The 25,943-nt window shown below is 37.2% G+C and overlaps 1 protein-coding gene across 5 annotated transcripts in view; it reads right to left on the bottom strand.

The window, feature by feature from the left end:
• The window catches only part of NUP98 (nucleoporin 98 and 96 precursor), an 87,857-nt gene that overhangs the window by 13,590 nt on the left and 48,324 nt on the right, over positions 1 to 25,943 (bottom strand). For all 5 annotated transcript variants that reach the window (XM_004016274.6, XM_015101064.4, XM_015101065.4 and 2 more), the window contains exons 15-25: positions 24,531 to 24,647; positions 23,066 to 23,364; positions 20,647 to 20,760; positions 19,293 to 19,431; positions 12,910 to 13,087; positions 11,950 to 12,114; positions 5,796 to 5,978; positions 4,921 to 5,077; positions 3,153 to 3,582; positions 2,320 to 2,549; positions 718 to 984 (exon numbers count right to left, since the gene is read on the bottom strand). In XM_004016274.6, the coding sequence (XP_004016323.3) occupies positions 718 to 984; positions 2,320 to 2,549; positions 3,153 to 3,582; positions 4,921 to 5,077; positions 5,796 to 5,978; positions 11,950 to 12,114; positions 12,910 to 13,087; positions 19,293 to 19,431; positions 20,647 to 20,760; positions 23,066 to 23,364; positions 24,531 to 24,647 (2,279 nt within the window). The remainder of the gene's footprint in view (positions 1 to 717; positions 985 to 2,319; positions 2,550 to 3,152; positions 3,583 to 4,920; positions 5,078 to 5,795; positions 5,979 to 11,949; positions 12,115 to 12,909; positions 13,088 to 19,292; positions 19,432 to 20,646; positions 20,761 to 23,065; positions 23,365 to 24,530; positions 24,648 to 25,943) is intronic.

Genomic DNA, 25,943 nt, shown 5'->3' with positions numbered 1-25,943 from the left:
TTGCTGAATGCCTCTCACTAACAAATGTGGAACTAAAAATACACACACACACACATATATATGAGAAGTCCAAAAATTAAACTTCTATATGTTTATTTGAATGAAATAAGTGAATCAGTACAAAACATGTATGTTTAAGAAGTTCAGTAGGGGGACCTAAATGTCAAAAGAAATCTGCTAACATGGCACATTTTATGTATGAAAGAATATTAAGAAGTATTCGACTATAATATCTATATAACATTTGTAACGTATTACATGAAAAAAAACAGAATAAAAAAATATATATAAAAAGCAGGACACTATCTTTTAAAATAATACATGCATATGTTGCTCTGTATGCACATATTTGTATATACTTTATATTACAAAGTAAACATTTTAAATACAAACTGCACATTGAAATGTTTGCAGTGAATAATAATAAAGGATTTAGGTGATTTTGGTTTACTGCTCTGTGCTTATCTGCATTTTCTACTTTTACTACAAATGCATGTGTAGCATATAAAATTAAAATAACTTTAATTAAAATCTAAGATTTAAAGTTATAAAAGGAAAACCAGAAGGCACAGTCCCTACCTATTTTGGAGAAACCAGAAATCTTGCTGGGAAGTTTATACTTAATATTCAGGTTAGGAAAAAAGGGCAAACCTACAATTAAGGGGTAGAGACAGTGAATAGGAAGTAGGCAGAAGTGCAGAGGACTGTATGTCCTACCTGACTGCTGGGCCAGGGAGCAGGCCTCACTGATCCTCTTGCCCGTGAGGTAGCTGAAGACAGCCTCCATAGGGTTGTCTTTTCGGGTCAAGGAGACTTCTTCCTCAATTTGAGGTGAGGCAGTATTGGACAGCCAGCGAGAAAAAGCTCTCCTTCGCTCCAGAATCTGAATGTATTCACTGGGCTCATCCAGCTGGCTATCAAGCTCCTTCAGGTGGCCCCACAGAGCTTCGCATAACGTCCATGTCAGGCTCCAGTGCTTCACAACTAAGAAACGGACAGGAAAACAATGCAACGACACAAAGTCATACAATAACTACAGAGAGGGGTCACTTTAATTGTGGCATTAAAAACACATCAGTTAATGAATACCCCCAACAACGACTTGAGTTGCTTTCTCTGTCTGCATCTCACTCAGCTGTGTCTTACAGCTCCAGAGGTGTGCGGTGTTAAAACTGCCTGCTTACTCCATGTTCCCATGGTACTTACAAACAAATGTAACTCTATGCTCCTTTAAACAGACTCCTCTAGCCTAATTACGGCTAATATAGTCTCAAATGATAGAGAAAAATCCTCTGATCTGATCAACTTTTGTTCACAAATGCTTTATTAAGAAATAGATAGTGCTCTAAGAACTTGCAAAGGATTATTCTCTGCTACAGCCTAACAATTTAGTGAGCTTAAATGATACTGTTCAAATGTCCTTAAGAGTAAACCAACTCAATCTACACAATGTAACTATGATAGCTACCATCTTCATTTTACAGATGAGGAAACTGAGGTATGGAACTTTAAGTGACTTGCTCAAAATTACAGGCAAGATGTAACAGAGCCAGGATTCAAATTCAAGTAATCAGAGTCCAATTCTTAGTCACTATGCTACACTGCCCACGGTGAAGGAAAACAAAAAGGGAGCACTGTTTACCACTTTATGCTATTCGCCAAGTATGCAATGGGATGACAACTCACATATTTGAAGAGATGAGACAACTGAAGCAAACACAAAGAAATGAACACAAGCAAGTTCCAAAACGTGTGGTACAGAACATTCTAAAATAGTACCCATTTTGCAATAAAAGTGATGTGAACTGATGTGTGAAACGTAATTTTTCTACATGTTAAGCTTTTCTAATTTTCCTTGAAATTAAGTGCCTAAATTAGAAAAGCCCTTAATCAAAGTATGGGTTCAGAAAAACATGGTCACAATCATTATAGAAAGGTAATAAGTGAAAGAGGTCAGGAAGAGAAGTCATAATCACCCAAGTTGTTGGGAAGAACAAATGGGACTTGAATTAGACACGGAAGAATGAGCAGGACTTAGGTAGGAACTCTGTGTTCTCTGGGTGGGGTAAGAGATCTAATTTCATAAATTCATGAGAGGAACTGGCTACAGTTCCTCTGAACAGGGGTGTAAAAGCGATGATAAAAAATGATAGGATTTCTCCCTACTTGAGATTCTGTTCATCACAACTCAACTACAGATTAAGTCCAAGCTTGGCATCCACCCACTACACTGGCATGAGGAAATACATCCTGCTATGAACGTATGCTGCTACTCCAGTTCCTGGGACATCAAAGGTTAGAAGCATAGTCCATACTCACTTTGTGGTTCCAATAAATCTGCCGATGCTTCCTTAATCCAATCTGCATAGTCATGAATGACAGCAACTCCCGGATTGGGGACAATAAGAGGACACAGCTCATCCACGTGAACAGTGCTATGTTTTAATTTAAGCTCCAGAGATGTCTGGTATAACTGCAGGTCTTTGTCCAGCTTCTTTTGCCTCAAACTAAGTTTTTCCAAATGAACTTTGAATGGAGACTCAGTTAGGCTACAAGGGCAAATAACAAATAAGACAGAAAATAAAGACAGATGGCAGAATGTTACTACAATAAAATCTTTCTTTTTATCTAATTACAAAATTGGATACAAACATTCTACTGTGATTTTAAAGAAATTCTGTTTCCTAATATCAAACTATAAAGGATTATCTATAGTTTATACATTTACCTTATTAGGTCAAAGATACAGAGAAGGTGCTTTATTGAGAATATACCTTATATATGAAGAAATTACAAATATCTTAAGTGAGAAAATGGAAAAATGACTAATGCAATAAAAAGGATGAAAATTCAAGGAATGCTACAGCAACTAGCTTTGGGTCCGTTATCTTTTCCAACTGAAGTTTAACCATTAGGTAAGAATTAATATACTCTTCATACCTTGATGATACAAATGGGAGTTATTAATGGCAAGTTATTAATAATTATCATTAGTAAGTATTACATAATTTTTAATTATGCCAATAACACTGTACTAAGAATATATCTAGAAAATCACAAAGTAGAGCCCTGACCTTGTGTCTTCTGGTGATGAAAAGCTTTTGTTCACCTACCACATTGCTTTTCTCAGAAAACAAGGAAATGTGACTCACGATTTAACAGCTACTGGATTAGGTAGGAATCCATATTCCATACAGTCAGCAATCTGATGATTTTCCAGTTCCAGAGAACCACTCAGCTGTTCTCCACTATTAGCGAGTGTCCAGTTGGGGCCCCAACCAACCCGAAATGATCGTCCCATAAATAGGGCCATGTCCATCAGGAGCTTCCCCTTTCCATAGGTGACAGACTTTTTAAGAGGGACTAGGCCTGGTTGTCTGCGTGTACCCACTGTTTTCAACTGAAACTCAGGGGCTGGGCTGGGCACTGTAAACACAGAAGTCAGGGGTGGAGGAATAGACCAAGGGGATGTGGATGGGATATTCATCAACGATGATGTTCTGGGAGTACGACATTCTTGTAAAGAGGCACTTGGTGAAAGAAAAGTCCCACTTGTAAATTTTGATTGTAGTAACCCACTTACTAAAATAAGGAGGAAAAAAAGACTATTAGAAAATACAGCCTATTGATTCTTAAATAACAACCAGCAAGGCTGAAATTACAGTTTTATTAAACTATCAATAATTAAGTCCGATATAGATGACTAGAAGCAGGTTATATCAGACTACAGAAATAATTTTCACGTGGGAAATCAAGGCAGAAATTCTAATGATAATGTCAACAACAATAATAACACTATTACTATTATTTAAAAAATCTATGTAGCACTTATCTGAAGCAGACTCTATATAATCCATTTGTGTACACTGTTTCATTTCATCCTTCAATAACTTTAAATGAAGAACACTGCAGTCCTCATTTTATAGATGAGAAAACTGGGCCCAGTTAAGTGACTTGTACAAAGCTCCTAAGTGGCAGTACTGACAGATAAACCCAGGTAAATCTGACACCAATGTTCACGCCCTTATCAAAATGCAAATGTTTACTCTTTAGTCAATATAAAAAGTTGGTAAGATCAAAATTCAAAACTCCTACCACTCCAGTGCTCAATGCTAGAATTAAGAAACCAAATCCACTGAGATATCTTGTAATTGCATATATGCCTTTCAGGATAGTTTTTGTTACTTTTGCCTGTTTTTCAATTTTATCTATTTCCTGTCTAAAGCAAGGAGTTGCTGATTGAAGTATAAGATTTTCATGTAGTGTTCATTATGGAAAAGCTTATAAATGTTTAACTGATGCTTCATTAAAGCATTTTTTAAAGGAAAGTTAATAAGGGTACTCAAAAGAATTGAAAAATAAACAGTTTTTAAGGCAACATGAACAAATCCCTTCCTGGTAGGTCTCCTGGCTTTCAAAATGTTTTGAAATTATACCTACTTAACTCTTTTATTGATATCAATACTCTAGCCCCAATCCCACATAATTGTAAGTCCACTAAAAGAGATAAGAAAAACTTTAAAATAAAACAGGAAATTGCTTTCCTGGAAATTTGGCAAATTTCAGGGGAAAGCAGAAATCTGAAAAGTTTTATACATGATAGGAAGCAACATTTGCCCCTAGAAAACAATAAGGATAGTGTTAGAATTGCACAAAGAGTACAGTACAGAACAACTTGTTGATTCTTCTAAGGTCTGATAAAAATTAGGAGAACTGAGCTTACTATCTAAGCCACACTCATAAGCAAATAAAAACAAACCCCTAAACAAAACACAAATGCTTTTTTTTTCCCATACAACTTTGTGTCTGCACCACTGATCATAGTTTGGAGTTGTCTGCTACAGAAGTTGACTCAGCTTAGAAGAAATGTGAAAAGCCAGACTTTACAGCTTTCTTGTAAAAGAGCATCTTTTACAGTACCTAATGAACGAGGTTTTGATGAGTGAGTTGCTGAGATGGGGAGCCTGGGAGAACATATTTCTTGAGAAGTATCTGCTTTAGAAGGAAGGTGAGTGATGCGCTGATCCAAGACTGTATCTACATCTTCTTCATCAGCAAGCAATGATGCTTTCATGATCTAAAAAAGCAATATCTATAGAATGAATGTGCTCCCCCAAATCCAAAGGCCATAAAAGAAAAACACAGCTTACAACAACCAATTAAAAAGCTCTGCCTCAGGTCATGTCCAGAGCTAGTACAACATTTGTGTGTCTAACTCTGTTATACTGTATGTGCCTGAAGGACAGAAGTTACATAAAACTTCTGTGCTTTGTATATAGTATCACCAGAGGCTGGCACACAGCAGCAGCTTACATATTTGCTGAATGAATTAATTTTAAAGTCAAATATAAGCCAAAGGCTAAATTCATATAATGACAAAAGGCATAAGCAAGGAGAAATTGAGACAGTTTAAAGAAACCTGTAACTATAATTAAAAAACAAAACAAAACAAAACACTTCTGTGGAGCACTTTCCAGAGCCTCAAAACCTCTTTGTAAATGAAGTTAGTATTTTATAGAGAAAAATCAGTGCTCACAGATGTTAAACGACTTGCCCAAAGTCACACTGTAATAGTTACAAAACTGGGCCTAGACTCTAGGTCTTCTGAATCTCAATATAGCCTTCCTTCCACCAATGGCAAAATGATGCCTGACATGGGCCATATTCCTGTTTTTTTCTCATTCCAGTGACTGTTCAATGCCCTTAAAGGACTAATGAAAGAAAAGGCCTGGTATTAAGAGAGGAAGATGAATACTAGTTTGGATTCTTATAATAAGGGTGGGTTAGGACTTCACCTGTAACACATGTGGATTAATTCCCAGTGAAGATGCAATGTGTGTTGAGGCGGACACGGGTTCCTGATCCTCAGGCACGCTCTCTTCTAACATGGAATCCAAAACTGGCTCCTGGGTGATATCTACCATGTCACTGTCCAGTTCCACAACCCTCCCTAACTGCTCCACCTCTGGGCTCTGGCTCTGTAGACAGCAGAAAGATCAGGGAAGCAGCATTAAATGACACCAGATAGACATAGAGCTTCTAGACCATATTTACTTTATTCAAAATATGATATAACATTAGATTCTGCCCATTCTATCATCATGTGAAGTAATATATTTGCTAGAGTATTGAAGAACAATTTCCCCAAAATTCCTCTATTATTACTTGGGATCCAAATGAAGATTCATGGAATTACCCTTTTATAATATTATGGTCTGGAGCCTGGACCTAAGCCAGCACCCATACTGAAAAAACAGTCAACTTCAGACTATGATTATGCCTTACTTGATTTAGTTAGCAACCATAATTTTCTGATTTATACAGAGTTACCATGACCTCACAGTGCCTTGCAGCCAGAAGCCATGGGGAGAGAGAATAAAAGACACAAATACCAAAGTTTCTAGTACCTTTGCATTTTCTTAAAAGCATTTAGAAATAAATTTCTAGTTATCACAAACACAATTTGGGGCCTGGAATTTATTTTTTGGGAGACTGAATCCTAAGGTTAGCTCCACCTATGCAGTATCACATGGATATTGTATCAGATGTAGAACGTGTTTCCCAGAAGAAAAAAAAACAAAGTACTACTAGGAGCAATTTTAATCTGGGAATAATTCTTTCAGGTTTAAATATGTTTAAATGTATCAAGAGTTAGATTTACAATTATTAGGGAGTTTTAAAGATACAGTAATGATTAATAGTCTATTAACAGTTTGAAAAGGTAAACATTCAGAGAGCTGAAACATACTGTAAAATTGGCTCAGTGCAAATTCACATTAAATATGTCCTAAACTCCCACATGATCTGATAAAATGTTAACAAATGGCTATGCTAATTTATGACACATTCTCAAAGCTAAAAGTTGTTCTACCTTTTTTTCTTTCATAATATATCATCTGTAGATTACTAACCTTCCACAATTTCTGGTTTGTCTTTCATGAATGGCCTGTTTCACAGTAGACTTCAAATGGATCCAATTATACAATAGGTGGTTAAAAAAAGTTTCATGATTTCTTTGAACCAAGAAATGACCATTAGTGTAACTTTTTAAACTTTATTTTCAATAGTATATTACCTCTTACTCCCGTGAATTCCTTTAACAAATATCCTTACTAAGAGAATGACTACTGCCATCTATAGCTGTAGAAATGTTGAGGTGTTGGATATGTAGTGAATTGTTACTTATGTTGTGAACATTCCCTAAAGACTGCTCTAACAAAACTGAAGGCTAAATGGTTAAAAGACAAAAGTTTTATATATATATATATATATATTTAAACCTATTGGGGAGGCTACAGGCAAGCTACTTTGATGCTTTAAAATTCCAAAAAAAAAAAAAATTTAAAAGCCCTGGTGGTGATCCTACCATTATAATTAGAGGAATTAGAAGAACATTCCAATGCCCCCCCAGTATGTTCATTTTTAACCAATTCACTTTTAAGAAAAGTTATAACACTCCCCATCCTCTGTCAAAACATCAGGATACTCTTTTCTGTTGGGCTCCCATAATACCTTGTCTATACCTATCTTATACAATGTATATTATAATTTCAGGTATATATTATTTTTGTCCCACCAGATTGTAAATGCTTGAAAGCAGATATAGCCTGCTGCTGCTAAGTCACTTCAGTTGTGTGTGACTCTGTGTGACTCCATAGATGGCAGCCCACCAGGCTCCCCCGTCCCTGGGATTCTCCAGGCAAGAACACTGACTGGGTTGCCATTTCCTTCTCCAATGCATAAAAGTGAAAGTGAAGTCACTCAGTCGTGTCTGACCCTCAGCGACTCCATGGACTGCAGCCTTCTAGGCTCCTCCGTCCATGGGATGTTCCAAGCAAGAGTACTGGAGTGGGGTGCCATTGCCTTCTCCGCAGACATAGTCTACTATTTTCTGTATCTAATACTAACCACATTGTTAAATTCACAACATTTAGTTATTTAATGCAGTGCCTGCCACACAGGAGAAAAGGCTAGTAACTATGAAAGGATAAGGAGCAAGTATAGATGAGAGGAAAGGGAGGAGGAGGAGAGTTTCAATTTACTGTACTATTCAACAAAGGACTAACAAAAAGAGGTGCTCATTTAGAACACTTTTAGAAGCAAACTGGTAGGATTTAATCAAAGTCTGGAGACTGAGGGACTCAAGACTATCTTTAAGAATGCTATGCAATCAAGGTTTTATTTGCTTCCTCCTCATGTACTGACTTCAAAATTAGTATCATCTAATAAGTGGATGGGGAAGTGAATTACTATTAAACTATGAGGACCTGGTAAACTCCTAAAACCCTCATGTGTGAATTTTAAGTATATCTAAGTAATTGCAATAAACGACCCCAAAAGACGTTGTTTTCTGAGAAATCTTTGGAGATCAAGTGGTTCTTCAGAGCCAGCCCTAGAAAGAAAAGCAGACTAATAGAAAACTGGTGACACAGGAGAAACTGAGGAAGGAAAGAAGAGTGTGGGGGTGAGGGGCTGAGAAGCCCATGACAAACACTAAGTAAACAGACAGTATCTGTAAAGTGACTTTCTTTAGATATATGAAAGGTGAGGTTTCATGACCGAAACCTTTAAAGTTTTTAGAAACTTCCACTTTTCAACAGGCTAGATAGCTGCCGCTTCATTTTTTTTAAAAGTAAATACAAGATAAAACAGAATTTTCTTCTAAATTCTAATCCTTTTTTCCCTTTAAACAGTTTTACAGTTATTTGAATGTGCTTATCGAGCGAACAATGCTAACTTCCTGAGCAAGTCCACTACTGTGCCTTGATGGGACTGAACACAAGTTATACTGCAGTAAAAGGCTGAGGAAAAAGCTACATGTCTCTCTACCTCACTGCTAAAGATCTGGAGTCTTTTGACAGTTTTGAAACCAGGCTGTACATACCTCAATTACCTGGAGGAAAGCACTTAAGATATAAATATGCCTGAGCTCCAATGCCAGACACATGGAATCAAAGTTCTCCAAGGGACATGCAATCAGCTGAACTCCGCATTTCAGATCAGCATTTACAACAAATGCTCCAACACCAGGCTTATGGCAGAAAGTGAAGAGGAACTAAAAAGCCTCTTGATGAAAGTGAAAGAGGAGAGCGAAAAAGTTGGCTTAAAGCTCAACATTCAGAAAATGAAGATCATGGCATCTGGTCCCATCACTTCATGGGAAATAGATGGGGAAACAGTAGAAACAGTGTCACACTTTATTTTTTTGGGCTCCAAAATCACTGCAGATGGTGACTGCAGCCATGAAATTAAAAGATGCTTACTCCTTGGAAGAAAAGTTATGACCAACCTAGATAGTATATTGAAAAGCAGAGACATTACTTTGCAGACTAAGGTCCGTCTAGTCAAGGCTATGGTTTTTCCTGTGGTCATGTATGGATGTGAGAGTTGGCCTGTGAAGAAGGCTGAGCGCCAAAGAATTGATGCTTCTGAACTGTAGTGTTGGTGAAGACTCTTGAGAGTCCCTTGGACTGCAAGGAGATCCAACCAGTCCCTTCTGAAGGAGATCAGCCCTGGGATTTCTTTGGAAGGAATGATGCTAAAGCTGAAGCTCCAGTACTTTGGCCACCTCATGCGAAGAGTTGACTCACTGGAAAAGACTCTGATGCTGGGAGGGATTAGGGGCAGGAGGAGAAGGGGACGACCGAGGATGAGATGGCTGGATGGCATCACGGACTCGATGGACGTGAGTCTGAGTGAACTCCGGGAGATGGTGATGGACAGGGAGGCCTGGCGTGCTGCGATTCATGGGGTCGAAAAGAGTCGGACACGACTGAGCGACTGAACTGAACTGAACCCAACAAATGTTTCTACAACTGCCCTAATTCATCTGTGGTTAAGGTTTTTCTGCCTTTTCTCTAACTTAATAGAAGGGGAGCTCTCTGTGGTCTAATGTTTAGGGTCTGTTTTCTGGCTGCTTAGATTCACCTTCTTTTTAAGGAACAAAGTAGGATTTAAGAATGAACTGCAAAGAGGGGATTGAGGAGATTATATAATAGATAGTAGGATACATGTAATCATTAAACAAAACTATGTATCTTCCTAACGCCTTAGGGAACCCCCAACCCTTGCCCCAAGTCAGAGAAAAACAGCTAGAACAGACCTAAAGAACACAGTATCACAGAAATCAATCTCTTCAAGGAGCCCGGTGAGTGTGAAGACAGTCATCTTGTTGCTGAGATGAGAAGACTGCTGTTTCCAGTTTATTCAGATGGCTCAGGTTATTTTCCTCATGCCAAGTAAAATGTAGCTTCTGTTGCTAATAACTTAAAAACTGCGCAGCCACTGGCATTTCTCCTATCATCATGCAGGTCACTAGGCATTGGGACAAAAAAGTTCTCCAGAGCTCCCTGTTTCTCCTCTAACACATTAGCCCAAATATCTAAACAAGTCTACCCATTTCTCCCTTCTCCATCCAAAAGGAGGACCATCCACTTCCTCAATCAAATGGGATTATCTGAAAAAGACACCTATTCACGATACTCTTTGCCCATTTTGATCCTTACCACCTCCCCTTAGTCCTAGAAACTTGTTCTCCTGAGATTTTCTGGTGCTCAGTATTTAAGACTCTTACCTACTACAATGCCATCACAAGATTTTATAGTTATTTACTATTTGTATCCTGGAAAAATCACTGATGGCCAACATCGTATAAATTTGATCTGTCCACAAGATGAAGCTTTCCTTTTTCAATTGTATCTTTAGGACCCTACATATTACTTTTATTGGGAGAAAAAAAGGTTATCTGATTCTTATCCTAAGAAATACATACACTGTAAGATTAAAAACCACACTGGAAAGGGAGATTATACAAAGCATATGATTCAGACAAAATGAATGTGGGTAACTGGAAAATTGAGTTCATTTACAGCATTTTTTTAGTTCAGAAGAAATATATTCTAAATAGAGGGATATTCTAAATGCTATAATTATAAACATAAAAGTCATCATATTTCCCATTTCCTACTGATATCATATTCTCTCCCTCCCCCAAGCACGCAAACATGAACACATATACACAAAAATCTCAAGAAAGTTGCCTCCCAAGAAATTATTTAATCAATCATAAAAATTGCACATTTCAGCAGCTGTAAGAATTGTAGCATGGAAAATTCCAAAGATCCTGCTTTTAGCAGCTGAGAGGTAGAGGATGCTTTACAAAGAAATTTTCTATCAAATTCTCTTCTTTGAAGGAATATGGCAGCAGAGGAAAAAAAAAGTTATAACTTGATTGAATATAAACAACATCCAAATGAAAGTAAAATTCTTTTATGAGTCAGCAAAGAAACTACCTGATATTTAAATTACAAAGCTTTCCTTACAAGGGCAAAAGGTTTATATTGGCTTAATAATACCGATACAAGTAATTGCAATAAATAATGCAGCCCCTACTCTCCCCAAGCCAAGTAATTCACTTATATTGTAAAGCTTATTTATTTTCATAAAGATTATGTGTTGTTAAAATACAAATATTAAGAGATTACCTGAAGTATAAGCAAACAACTTGAGAAAAATGGAGTTAAAAATCCTTGCAGAAAGCTAATTGAACTTTTAAAAAACCATGGAGGTAACAAGATTAAACTGCACATTAGGTAGTCAACAAAGTAGGATTTACTTTGCATTAACCCACACAAGCAAAATACTATCTTAAGTTGATCACTGAGCACAGAATTCAGCAAGTCCAAATGAAACGAGAGGGGGGGTGTTAAAGAATGACAATCTGTAGAAGGAACGATCCAAACAGAAAGAGAATTCTTTAAATCTCTCAAGTAAACACCAGATGCCAGTACCACCTCATGCCCTCCCCCTTGTACTTCTCTTAACGTGACTGCCAATACATTTGTACTCTTCAAAGTTCGAGGGGTCATAGAACAGCTTTGTACTAGCTGAATGACTTGCTTTCAACTTCTGTATCATGGACTCCATTCAAATTCATTGTCCCGTCTCTACCTGGGGTGGAGGTGCTGGTTTGCCATTAAGAGCCATCTGGAATGGGGTGGCCTGGCCTGCAGGAGGTAAAGGGGCAGTCTTCAACTTCTTTGTACTAGTTTTGGATGGCCGTTCCTCCTCCTCTTCATCAGAATCCTGAAGACCATACTTGGAAAAATGAGAGACCTGAGGAGGAGAAGAATCCAACGAAAGCAATTTCAAAACTGTTATATTCAGAAAGGCTGCAATCTTGCAGAATTAGCTTTAAAAAAATAATAATGGAGAGGAGATCAAAGTATTTAAAGCACAGTGAAATGTCACCTAACCACATTTTATTGTTTCTCTTAAGATTTAGATGGTGTTTGGTAGGTGTACTAATTGCTCATATAATTATCAACTTTACATTAATGCAGAAAAAAAATATCCAAAAGAGCCATTACTATTTTTACATATATATACTCCCCAGTTATTCTCGACCTACACAAAGGCCTTCAACAAGCTAAATAATCCAATTGGTCTAGAAGAGAAAGAATCCACTGGACTAAACTAGCAAGGAACGGAGCAAGTCAACCTCTACACCCTAGAAATCTTTAAAAGAAGAACAATTATTTGGGAAGAACTGATTTATCAAGAGACAAAAATTTTGCCTGATATCCCCAAATTAGAAAAACCACACCAAAGAAGTGTATTTAAGTGGTCATAAGATAGGATGTAGAACTTGAATCATGTGCTCATGAAGTTTATAACAGCTCTGTATTGCTCTGGGGTATAATGTGATGTGTAATTTGAAGTAAATTACGGTGTATCTTTACATCAGTCTTTACATCTTTTTCCTAATCTGTAAAAGCAATTTAAGAAAAGATCTCTTCTAACCCTAACCCTAACTTTTTTGTCAGTTTATCAGAACTATGTAACTTATATATTATAAACCATTTATAATTTCTAACTACAGTTTATGAGAACAAGGTTAAGCAACTATACCTTAAAGACCCAAGAACCCGTTTCAGGACGGTACTCTTTGAACTGAGCTCCCTGTTTCCTTGAAACTGCTTCCAACCTTCCCTCGTAGTTGATATCAGCAAGTCGATCTGGGCTCTTTATTAAACAACGAGATGTTTTATCTGTTGGCCAAACTCCATCCAATGTAACCTCAGCCTTTCTGTAATGTACAATCAAGTAAAATATAAATGTTTCATATTTATGACCAGAAAGCCAAGTAACATCTATATATACAGCAAAAAAGGCACCTGTGTTACTTTGGAATTATTCTGCAGATATTTCATAAGCCTGAGTCTTGGCCCAAAAGGTAGTTAGCATTAAGAGTAAGGAATTACCCCCATATCAACTAGCTAAATATCTGGTTCAAGAGCGTCAAACTCCACTTATTTCAAACTACCATGGCACGTCAATTATTTACAACTTAATTTTAAACTACCAGGGCACATCAATTATTTACAATTTAATTTTAATATCTCTTAAAGCCATGCATCCTTGACCAAGTCTAATGCAAAGACCTAAATCTTAGTGAAGGTCTTATACTACTACTGTACTTTGTAAAAACAATAGTAGTAATAGCAGCAACTACCACTAACAACAAAAGCCTGCAGAATGAAGTATCAGGAGCATCACAGTATTAACATTAACCATTAAATGAGTGTGAATTAATAATAATGGTAATGTATTCCTTCTAATAGCAACATCTAAGATAAAGGACTGTGCCCTTGTTCATTCAGTATGCCTTGCATCTGGTACAGCAATTACCACATAAAAACATGAGTTTTCTTTAACATTTTTTATTGAGGTAAGAAGGTATAATAAAAGTTATCACTATTCTACTGCGGATGCCTCAAATCATGTGAGTCTCAGTATTTTTCTTTCTGCAGCTGGCTTAAATCACTGAGCATAATGTCCTGAAGGTTCATCCATTCTGCAGCATGTGAAAGTCTTAAGACTATGTAATATTCCACAGTGTGCATATACATTTTGTTTATTCATGGACACTTGGGTTTCTTCTATCTCTTGACTATTATGAATAGTGCTGCTGTGAATATGGGTATATACATTTTTCAAGACTCTGTTTACAATTGCTTTGGATATACACCCAGAAGTGGAAATGCTGGGTCACTCCTAATTTTTGAGGAACCATATACTCTTTGTGAGCACATTTTATATTCTCACCAAAATACACAAATGTTCCAGTTTTTCCATACTCCTGCAAAAATGTTATTTTTCTTTAAATTAACCTCCTAATGGGTTATTATCAATGTTAAGCATCTTTTCATATGCTTGTTGGCCATTTGTCTACCATACTGTGTATCCAAATCCTCTGACCATTTTTAATTGCTTTTTTTTAATGGTTTTTTAAATAGTTCTTCATATTCTAGATATTAACTCTTACACTAGATAGGGTTTGCTGACTTTTCATTCTGTTAATTGGGTTCTTTGATGTACATAAGTTTTAAATTTTGATGTGAAAGTGAAGTCGCTCAGTCGTGTCCAACTCTTTGTGACCCCATGGACTGTAGCCTACCATGCTCCTCCATCCATGGGATTATCCAGGCAAGAGTACTGGAGTGGGTTGCCAATTCCTTCTCCAGAGGATCCTCCCGACCCAGGGATCGAACCCTGTCTCCCGCGCTGTAGGCAGACACTTTACTGTCTGAGCTACCAGGGAAGCCCTAAAAATTTTGATGTAGTCTAGTTAATTTTCACTATTTGTTGCCTATGCATTTAGTATCATACCCAGGAAATTCTTGTTAAATATAGTGTGAAACATATTATACCAGTTTTTTTTTATGGTTTTAAGTCTTATGCTTTAGGTCTTTGATCAATTTTGAATTAATTTTTATTTATGGCATAAGGTAAGGGTCCAACTTCATTCTTCTGTTACGTATATCCAATTTTCCCAAAATCATTTGTTGAAGAAACTGTTCTTTCTCCATTGCATGGTCTTGACAACTCTGTCAACATTTAACCATTTATGTCAGGTCTCCTATGTGGGCTCTGTAATATGTGGGGGCTCTCTGTTCTGTTCCATATATACACGTCTGTCTTTATGCCAGTAACACACTGTTTCAGTTACTGTACCTTTGTTTTCAAGTCAGAAAGTCTGATTCCTCCAGCTTTGTTGTTTTTTAAGGTTAATTTGATTGCTCATGGTACCCTTGAGATTCTTTACATTTTAGGATCATTTTTCCTATTTCTGCAAAAGATGCAGCTGGGATTTTGACAGGGACTGCATTAAGTCAGTAGGCTGCTTTGGGTAGCATGGGTAACAATTTTAGATTCTCCAATCCATGAACATGGGATATCTTTTCATTTACTTGCCTTCTTTAATTTCTCTTAACAATGTTTTGTAGTTTTCAATGTACAAGGTTTTGCCTCTTTGGTTAGGTTTAATCCTAAAGTACTTTATTCTTTGTGATGCCATTATAAACAAAAATGTTTTCATAACTACCTTTTCAGATTGTCAATGTACAGAAACTCAATTGATTTTATTGTGTTGATTTTGCATCTTGCTACTTTGCTAAATTTGTTCATTAGCTATAAGTATTTTTGTGTGGAATTTTTAGGCTTTCTACATATAAGATCACGTCACCTGTAAAGAGAGAAAACATAACATTTTTCTTTCCAATTTGAGTATCTTTAATTTTCATCTTGTTTAACTGCTTTGGTTAAGACTTACAGTATTATGTTGAATGCTGGGGGCAAAAGCAAACAATACTGTCTTATTCCTGATCTTACAGGAAAAGCTCTCAGTCTGTAACTACAGAAGATCCCCTGGAGAAGGAAATGGCAATCTACTTCAGTATTCTTGCTTGGAGAATTCATGGACAGAGAAGCCTGGTGGGCTACAACCCATGGGCTGGACACAACTGAATGACCAACACTTTTTCTTCTTTTTATGATGTTCACTGAGAAAAAAAAGAGAAACAAAAGGCAAAGAAGAAAGAGAAAGATATACCCAACTGAATGCAGAGTTCCAGAGAATAGTGATGAGAGGAGGACTTCTTCAATGAACGATGCAAAGAAATAGAGGAAAACAATAGAATGGGAAAGACTAGAGATCTCTCTAAGAAAATTAGAGATACCAAGGGAATATTTCATGCAAGGATGAGCCTAAAGGCAAGGACCTAAAGAACAGAAGAGATTAGGAAGAGGTGGCAAGAATATAAAGAAGAACTCTACAAAAAAGATCTTAGTGATTCAGATAAGTAAGATGGTGGAGTCATTAACCTAGAGCCAGACAGCCTGGAGTGTGAAGTCAAGTGGGCCTTAGGAAGCATTACTACAATCAAAGCTAGTGGAGGTGATGGAATTCTAGCTGAGCTTTTAAAATTCTAAAAGATGATGCTGTTAAAGTGCTACACTCAGTATGTCAGCAAATCTGGAAAACTCAGCAGTGGCCCAGGATTGGAAGATCAGTTTTTATTCCAATCACAAAGATAGGCAATGCCAAAGAATGTTCATACTGCCATACAATTGTGCTCATTTCACATGCTAGCAAGGTTATGCTCAAAAATCTTCAAGCTAGGCTTCAGCAGCACACGATCTGAGAACTTTCAGATGTACAAGCTGGATTTAGAAAAGGCAGAGGAACCAGCGATCAAATTGCCAACATCCACTGAAAAAGCAAGAGAGTTCCAGAAAAACATCTACCTCAGCATTACTGACTACGCTAAAGCCTTTGACTATGTGGATCACTACAAACTGGAAAATTCTTAAAGAGATGGGAATACCAGACCACCTTATCTGCCACCTGAGAAACCTATATGCAGATCAAGAAGCAACAGTTAGAGCTGGACAGGGACTAACAGATTGGTTCAAACTTGGGCAAAGAGTATGTCAAGGTTGTATACTGTCACCCTGCTTATTTAACTTATATGTAGAGTAAGGACATCATGAGAAATGCTCGGCTAGACGAATTTCAAGCTGGACTCAAGACTGCTAGGAGAAATATCAACCTCTGATATACAGATGATACCACTCTAATGGCAGAAAACAAAGAGGAACTAAATAGCCTCTTGATGAAGGTGAAAGAGAAGAGTGAAAATGCTGGCTTAAAACTCAACATTAAAAAAACTAAGATCATGGCATCCAGTCCCAGCACTTCATGGCAAACAGACACGGAAAAAGTGGAAACAGTGGCAGATTTTATTTTGTTTGGCTCCAAAGACACTGTGGACGGTGACTGCAGCCACAAAATTAAGACACTTGCTCCTTGGAAGAAAAGCTATGACAAACCTAGGCAGTGTATTAAAAAGCAAAGCCATCACTTTGCTGACTAAAGTCCATATAGTCAAAGCTATGGCTCTGCCAGGAGTCATCACGTACGGATGTGAGAGTTGGACCTAAAGAAGGCTGAGAGCTGAAGAACTGCGGTGCTGGAGAAGTCTCTTGAGACCCTTGGACAGCAAGGAAATCAAACTAGTCAATACTAAAGGAAATCAACCCTGAATATTCATTGGAAGGACTGAAGCTCCAATACTTTGGCCACCTGATGTGAAGAGTGGACTCATTGGAAAAATAACCTGATGCTGGAAAAGACTGAAGGCAGGAGGAGAAGGAAGCAACAGAGAGTTGTATGGCATCACCCAACTCAATGTGAAGGACAGGGAAGCCTGACGTGCTACAATGAGGTCGCAAAGAGTAGGACATGACTTAGCGACTGAATGATAACAGATGATGTCCACGGTGGGTTTTTCTAACATGGCTTTTATTATGCTTAGTAGTTTCCTTCTAACTCTATTTTCTATCATGAAAAGTGTTAAATGTTGTCTAGTGCTTTTTCTGCATCAACACTGATGATCATGAGGTTTTCTTCTTTGTCCTGTCAATGTGATGCATTACATTCATCAATTTTTATATGTTAAGCCATCTGTGCATTTCATAAACAAATCCTATTTGGTCATGGTGTGTAATCCAGTTGATGCACCACTGAATTCTGTTTGATAGTTATTTTGTTGAAGGTATTTACATTAATATATATTAAACATATTGGTCTGTAGTCTTCTTTTCTTACAGCACCTTTATTTAGCTTTGGACTCAGGGAAATGTTTCCCTCACAGAATTAGTTAGAAATGCTCCCTCCTCTATTTTGGGGAAGAGTTTGAGGAGAACTGGTATAAATTCTTTAAATGTTTGGTAAACTTCACCAGTGAAGCCATCTGGTCCAGGGCTTTGGTGGAGGTGGAGGAGCAGGGGATATTGATTACTAATTCAATTTCCTTATTAGTTCCAGGGTTCTTCAGATCTTCTATTTCTTCCTGGTTCAATCTCAGTGGGTTGTAAACATAAAGGATTTTAACTATGGCTCTCTGACCTGGCCTGCATTAGAAGCTAGCATCTCACACTAAAGATACAGAAAAAGAGTTAAGCACACTCACAGCAGAAACAAGGGGGAAAAAAAAATACTATTAAGGGACTTTTCTGGTGGCACACTGGAAAAGAATCCACCTGCCAATGCAGGGGACATGAGTTCGATCCCTGGTCCAAGAAGATTCCACATGCCATGGAACACCTAGAGCCCTCGCATCACAACTACTGAGCGCACAGGCCACAATTACTGAAGCCTGTGTGCTCTAGGGCTCACAGCCACAACTACCGAAGTCCATGTGCCTAGAGCCTGTGTTCTGCAGTACAGAAGCCACCGCAATGAGAAGTCGATGCACTGCAGTGAAGAGCAGCCCTCAACCACCGCAAGAAAAGAAAGTCTGCACACAGCAACGAAGACCCAGAGCAACCAAAAATAAAATAATTTTAAAAAGAAGAAAAATACTACTAAAAAGTATTTTCCAAAAGGTTTTGGAAACAATTGGATCTGAGAATACTAGGGAAAGGAGTCAAAAAAGGAAAAATGTAGCATTTCTTTATCACTTATACTTTTTATTGTTTTGGCTTCACTGGGTCTCTGCTGCTGCACATAGGCTTTCTCTAGCTGCGGTGAGTGGGAGCTACTCTCTAATTGCAGTGTGCAGGCCTCTCATTATGGTCCCTTCTCCTGTTGTGGAGTATGAGCTCTGGATCCACAGGCTTCAGTAGTAATTGTGGGTCATAGGCTCTAGAGCGCAGGCTCAATAGTCGTAGCACATGGGCTTAGTTGCCAAACACCATGAGGGATCGTAGTTTCCAGACCAGGGATCAAACCTGTGTCCCCTGCATTAGCATGCAGATTCTTAACCTCTGGACGACCAGGGAAGTCCCATATCACTTATGTTTTTAAGTGAAAGCACAAAAATAATAATCACATAGTAAGTCTAAGAGACAAGTTGCAGGAAAATATATATAATATGAATATACCTGTGTTAACAGAAAAACACTGTGATTTAGCTGATTAGTTGTTAAATATGTAAATAAATTCATACCTATTTAGTCCTTCACCCACAGGTGGTTTTTGGTTATCATCTAAGTAGACAATCACTTCTTTCCTTCGGATATGTACAATGTCATCTAAATTTAGATTTGTCAAATTCACATCTCCTTCAAAATAGATTGAACCATAACCTATAAATCAGAGGAAAGAGTTAGAAACTCATCCTATATAGAGGGCAAATACCCACTTTATACTTCCAGTGAAGGACCAAGCAGCTTTAAACATTTATCAATATTTTAAATCACCCAGCAATTCCTTGAATGAGCTATTTCATCTGTAATATTAGAAGGTGACATCAAATACACTGTTACCTGGCTTAACATGTGCATTTTTATAGTACTTATGTTATCCTCAAAGAAGCTGTTTAAAATCTCTTCCCAAGTATCTGTATGCGTGTGCGCATGCGTGTTAAGTTGCTTTACTGTGTCTGACTCTGTGAGACCCTAGGGACTACAGCCTGCCAGGCTCCTCTGTCCATGGGATTCTCCAGGTAAGAATACTGGAGTGGGTTGCCATGTCCTCCCTCCAGGGAATCTTTCCAACCCAGGGATCCAACCCGCCTCTCTGAGAACTCCTGCACTGGGGGATGGGTTCTCTACCACTAGTACCACCTGGGAAGCCCTAAGTATCTGTATGGCTCCTATATAAGCAACCCTTGGCACCTAGCCTATAGTATGAATTGAAATACTTGAGCTCTTCTTTTAATACAATACAGCAAGATGAGATCTTTCTTCCCCAAGAAAATTTTATCTATAATAACTTAATAATATGAAACAACCTAATTATTACCCATCTCATTAATTTTGTCACTTAGGATTTGCTGTTACAGTATTTTAATTGTAGAAAATTGCAATGAGCCAAATACTTGCCAGAGAGTATTAAAAAGTTTTAGTCTTTTTGTTACTTGTTAATCAAAGTGTCCATTCAGGCCAAGGTGGTCCTACTGCTGCTGCTGCTGCTGCTAAGTCGCTTCAGTTGTGTCCGACTCTGTGCGACCCCATAGACAGCAGCCCACCAGGCTCCCCGATCCCTGGGATTCTCCAGGCAAGAACACTGGAGTGGGTTGCCATTTCCTTCTCCAATGCATGAAAGTGAAAAGTGAAAGTGAAGTCGCTCAGTTGTGTGTCAACTCTTTGCAGCCCCCTGGACTGCAGCCTACCAGACTCCTCCGTCCATGAGATTTTCCAGGCAAGATTACTGGAGTGGGGTGCCATCACCTTCTCCGCAAGGTGGTCCAAATGTAGGTAAAAAACAAATTTAGCTATCAAGCACTTCCTTCACTTAATTACAAAGACAAGGTGCAGATTTCTGGGTTATACACTACTAACTCTTAAATTCAGACTCACCTTTACGACCAATAGTGAAGTCAGAGACAATGCATTCTCCTTTTTCATTGGTAATTTTAGCAAGGTCATCCATGGATGGAATAGTATAGTAGCCAACCTTAGTGAGAACGATGCCTACAACAAAAGAAACCAAAATATAGTACTGGTTGTGACTGACATTGGTTAGAGCAATTTTCAGCAATATTCATTTCACTTTTTCATTGTAAAAAAATTTTTACAGTGGATAATTTTAAAAATTACCTGATATAATCAGTGAATAAATTACTATATAAAAAGAAGATATACAGGAATAAAGCATTTTTCCAAACTGGTTTTCTTTTCTGCTCACCCCTGACCCCAGCTGATTTTTTAAGAAACACCATTCCTAAGAGTAACCAAGTATTAAAAAAAATCAAGGACTTAAAAAGCTTACTTACATAGGTAAGTAAGTTTGGAAAACATACATGTGACAGTATATTACACATTCTTAAAACTCACGGAAATCAAGATGAAATACCCTGCATGAGAAAGTCACGCAGACAAATGGAAACTTAAAGGTCTACATTACATTAATGTTATTTTAAAAAGTACTAACTAGGTAGACAGCAGAAGAAACTGAAGAAAATACAGCATGAGTATGCTTCCTCTAACCACTCCTGTTCCAGTAACAGGCAGAGATCAGGCTAACTTGCTTTCTGAGAAAGGCCCATACAAGAATTTAAGGCCCACATAAGATTAAATTAGTCTCCAGCAATGCTCACTCAATATGCTTAGGTTTTGGAGGGTTGTTAAGAGTGTTCTTGAGACTGGAATTCTAAACTGGGAGGCAACAAAGAAGGTCAGTGGAAAAACTAGAAACAATTTTAAAAAATCCTGACTGAGTATTTAAGATGTAGTATCATAATGAACTCACGTGGGTGTCTAAATACAAACACAGATAACACAGGACTCTTAATGTTAAAGAATAAAGTTGTTTCTTTAGTGTACCATGTGACCAGAAGATATATACGAAGACAATAAGATATTAGACATAGAAGAAGTTTATAGACACATTAATATATACTGCAAAATAACCCCAAAAGTTCACTAAGAGAATGGAGAAACTAAATTTGTCATATTTATATAATGCAATGCTACATGGTAATAAAAAAGAACCAAATGCTGCTAAATATACATCATGGATAAAACCTCATAAGAAAATGCACCTGCCAATGCAGGGGACACAGGTTTGATCCCTGGTCTGGGAAGATCCCACATGCTTCAGGGCAACTAAGCCTGTGCACCACAGCTACTGTGTGCCACAACGACTGAAGCCAGCATGCCTTAGAGCCTGTACTTGCCAACCAGAGAAGCACCACAATAAGAAGCCTGTGCAGCCATCACCGCTAGAGAGTACCCCCAGCTTGCTGCAACTAGAGAAAGCCTGTGTGCAACAAGAAGACCCAGTGCAGCCAAAAATAAGTAAATAATTAAAATTTTAAAACGTTTTTTAAAAATATATTAAAAAAAAAAAAAAGAACAGGAAAGGGAATTCCCTGGCAGTCCAGTGGTTAGGACTCTGTGCTGTCACTGCTGAGGGCAGGTTTAGATCCCTGCTTGGGGAACTAAGATCCTACAAGTCACATGTCGTGGCTAAAATATAAATTGAAAAAAAAAAAAAAAACCTAGGAAGAACTAATCTATGTAACAGAAACCAGACTATGGTTGATTTCTGGAGATGGGAACACAAACTTCCAGGGTTAAAGAAATATTCTCTCTTGAGTGTATGTGTTTGTATATGTATATATGAGTATACATATATATTTGTGTCTAAATTTACTGAAATGAACACTTAAGACCTATATACTTCACTATATGTAAACTGTATCTCAGTTAAAAGGGGAAGGGGAAATGTAATGATCTTGTCAAAACCCAAATAAGGTTAAGTCAGCAGAGAAAAAACGCAAACTTTAAGCATCCCATCAAGATACTTCAATCCTGCAGTTTATGCTATATCCCAGATTAGTTGGCATAAACTAGTCAGTTCATTGTCGGGGACAAAAAAGAAAAAGACAGAACTAAAGTGATAATAACCAACCAACCATTAACATTTGAATGCCTACTCTAGTCTGGCATTATGGTCTGTATATTTCAATTCAAATCTCAAAAATCGCTTAAGTAACTACCGCTGTAATTTTAATTAAACAATGAATAAGCAACTTATGTGAATTTATGAAGTTAGAAAAAGTTATAAGGATAGTCCCTCTTGCTACAAAACTTGGAGTATTTAAACGATGTGAATTCCAAATCAACCATAGCATTAGTGACAAATGTTCAAATGTTAACTTTCATAAAAATGCAATAAAAAATATTTAGAAGTTCAGCTAGCTAACTTCTATTACAATGAAAATATGTGATCAATAAGAGGTCTCAAATGACTGGTAAAAGATCTCAATCTGACCTGCCGGATGTATCTGGTAAGTATTATTTTCGATTTCTTCTCGGTCATCCTGCAGTGACTCCTCATGAAAAGAGGTCTCTTCACTGCTTCCTTCCAGTCCATTTCGCAAGGCAGCACGCATGTTTAATGCAATGATGGTATCATCTACACTGTTGCTGCTGTTATGTTTATTTCCAGCACTTTCTGGGGTTTGAGGAATGGGTTTGGCAATAGGGTTAGTATAAAAACGTGACACAAGAGATTCATCTTCTCCATCCTGCTGATGATTCTCATCCACTGGTTTGCTCAGAAAACTGAATCTGAAAAGGGAGAAAGTAAACAAATACTGTTTTAGCCCCTTGTAGTAAAACAGCAACAATCAGTCATTATTAGGCCTTCATTAAGTATCTGACACTGTTCTATGTAATTCCATGTATTAAAAATCCACTTAATACTTAAAGTAATCCTATAAAACAGGCTGCTATCATTCTCTGTATTTTACAGAAAACTCAGACACAGAAAATAACTTGTCAAGGTCACAAAGCTATAAGTGCTAGTTAGCACTGTAACCCATGAAGACTGAATGTAGATTCCATGACTTTAACTGATCTATTTTAATGAGTGAATGAATCTGAGTGTCACAATTTTTAGCTTAAAGAGGGGAGGGAGTCTACTATGTGGGGGTCAAATAATCAGTAGTGAATGTCATAATATAAAACTGAAAAAATTAAAATTTTAATATTATAATCAACAGAGTATTAGAAAATGCTTCATTATTGAAAAATCAAACTAAAATTTTATCCAAAGAGGAAAAAATAGGAGTGCAAAGACATATATACAAGATTTTTCACTGAGGCGTTATTTTGAATACAGGAACACCAAAATAATCTAAATATCCTCTAAAAGAGAACGGACTGAATTATCTTACATTCATAATAATGGTTATAGAGTCACTTAAAAAGAGGCAGGTTAGCATATCATGTTGATAGTAAATGGTTACAGAATATCATTTCATGCATAATCACTATAATATTTAAGAATGTACTCAATAAATAAATTTCTAAACCATTAGAAAATATGCTGAACTACTAAGGATTACTGTATATACTTGTACTTTCTCCTTTATATATTTCTGTACTGCTTTGAGGGGGGTGTTGGTTACAGTTGTTGTATATCACTTTAATAACTATCACAAACAAAATCTTATTTTAAGAGGGATAAGGGGATGTCACATGCATGCTAACCCTGTCCAAAACGACATACATGGATACCAGAAAAGTTTTGCAGAACTGAATCAGAAAAAATATAATTTTAGTGTCTATGGTATTCAAGAGGTAAATACAAGACATAACTTCTAGGTGCTCACATGCTGTTGTACTTCCAACTTCATAAAATTTCTTGAATGAATAAATACTAAGCTCCGAATCTCTTCTAAATGAGAACAAGGCTCTCGACTAGAAATAACCCAAAAGAGCATTCAGTTTACCTCTCTCCATTTTCTGGATAATCAGATGGTGAAGCTAGATCTTCTGAATCACGATTAACAGGAGAGAATAGACTGCTATTGTTAAGGTTTTTCAAAACCAACTTCTTAATGCTCTTCCTATAAACAGAGATAAAAAAAAAAAAGAACTCAGGCACACAAAATTACACTAAAGACTATCTTAAAACCTCAAGTGGGAAAGAGAACTCTTATTCAACTCATGTGCACCTAAAACTGATCTAACAAGTTCAGTTCACCAACTCAGCTCATAAATAACTAGAACGTAAGGTCTCAAATATATTACACTCTGCTATTTAGAAGAATAAGCTAATAAAGCACATCAAAATCAAGTAAGAAATACGTTTCAAAATACTCTTCCTTTGCTGAACTCTATAAGAATTTGTCTAGACACTAGTTTACTCCCCACACTGTCATGCATTTCAATTATTTTTCTACATGCCTTTTTTCTCTTTAAAAAACACTAAAAAAAATTTTTTGGCAGTCAGGATTTATGACTGCTCCTGCATAGAAATTAGCATGTTGTTTTGAAAGAAGACTGTTGTTTGACTCTTTTGTGATCCCATGGACTGTAGCCCAACAGGATCCTCTGTCCATGGGATTTCCCAAGCAAGAATACTGGAGTGGGTTGCCATTTCCTTCTCCAGGGGATCTTCCCGACCCAGGGAGCAAACCCATATCTCCTGTTGGCAGGTGGATTCTTTACCACTGAACCACCAGGGAAGCCACTGAAGGAAGACATGTTTAAATGAGAATGTTTTCTTTAAAACAAGACAAGAAAGAGGGGTAAAAACCTCTGTTATCCAATGATGTAAATGACCATGAATACCTAAAACGTTCAAGTTTGTGTACAACAGGTTTTGCTTAAAGCAAGAACCTCTATAGTATACCAGCTTTAAGTAGAAAAAACAGATAAAATGATCTTAATCAACCTCCACTTAAAAAGTCACTGAATTAACTAATATACTCCATTCCCTCTTTTTAAAGAAAAAACCAACCATTGGGAATTCCCCGGGGTCCAGTGATTACACTGTGCTTCCAGTGCATGGATTCAATTTTTGGATGAGGACCTAACTCCATAATGCTGTGTGATATGGCCAAAAAAAAACCAAAAAACAAAAAAAACCACACACACACATTGTGGTGTTTGTTCCTTACTTATGTATGCTAGGTATACTCCTCATTGTAATGGTGCTATTAAATAAATATTAAGTAAGCCAATGAAAGAGGCAATTGACAACAAAAAATTATTACTTTTATGAAAAATAAAACTTGCCCTTCTATTGATGGTAGACTAACTAATGAGGACTAATTCTCCTAGGGAAGATCACCAGAAAACTCAGAACTCTTTCCAGGCATGAAGAGCCAACAAGATGGTAAAAAATGGCAGTACCAGTA

The sequence above is a fragment of the Ovis aries genome, chromosome 15 (genome assembly GCF_016772045.2).
Source record: "Ovis aries strain OAR_USU_Benz2616 breed Rambouillet chromosome 15, ARS-UI_Ramb_v3.0, whole genome shotgun sequence".
In the NCBI taxonomy this organism is placed as follows: domain Eukaryota; kingdom Metazoa; phylum Chordata; class Mammalia; order Artiodactyla; family Bovidae; genus Ovis; species Ovis aries.
Note: the sequence above shows the minus strand (reverse complement) of the source record. Positions and strands in the feature narration are given on the sequence as shown.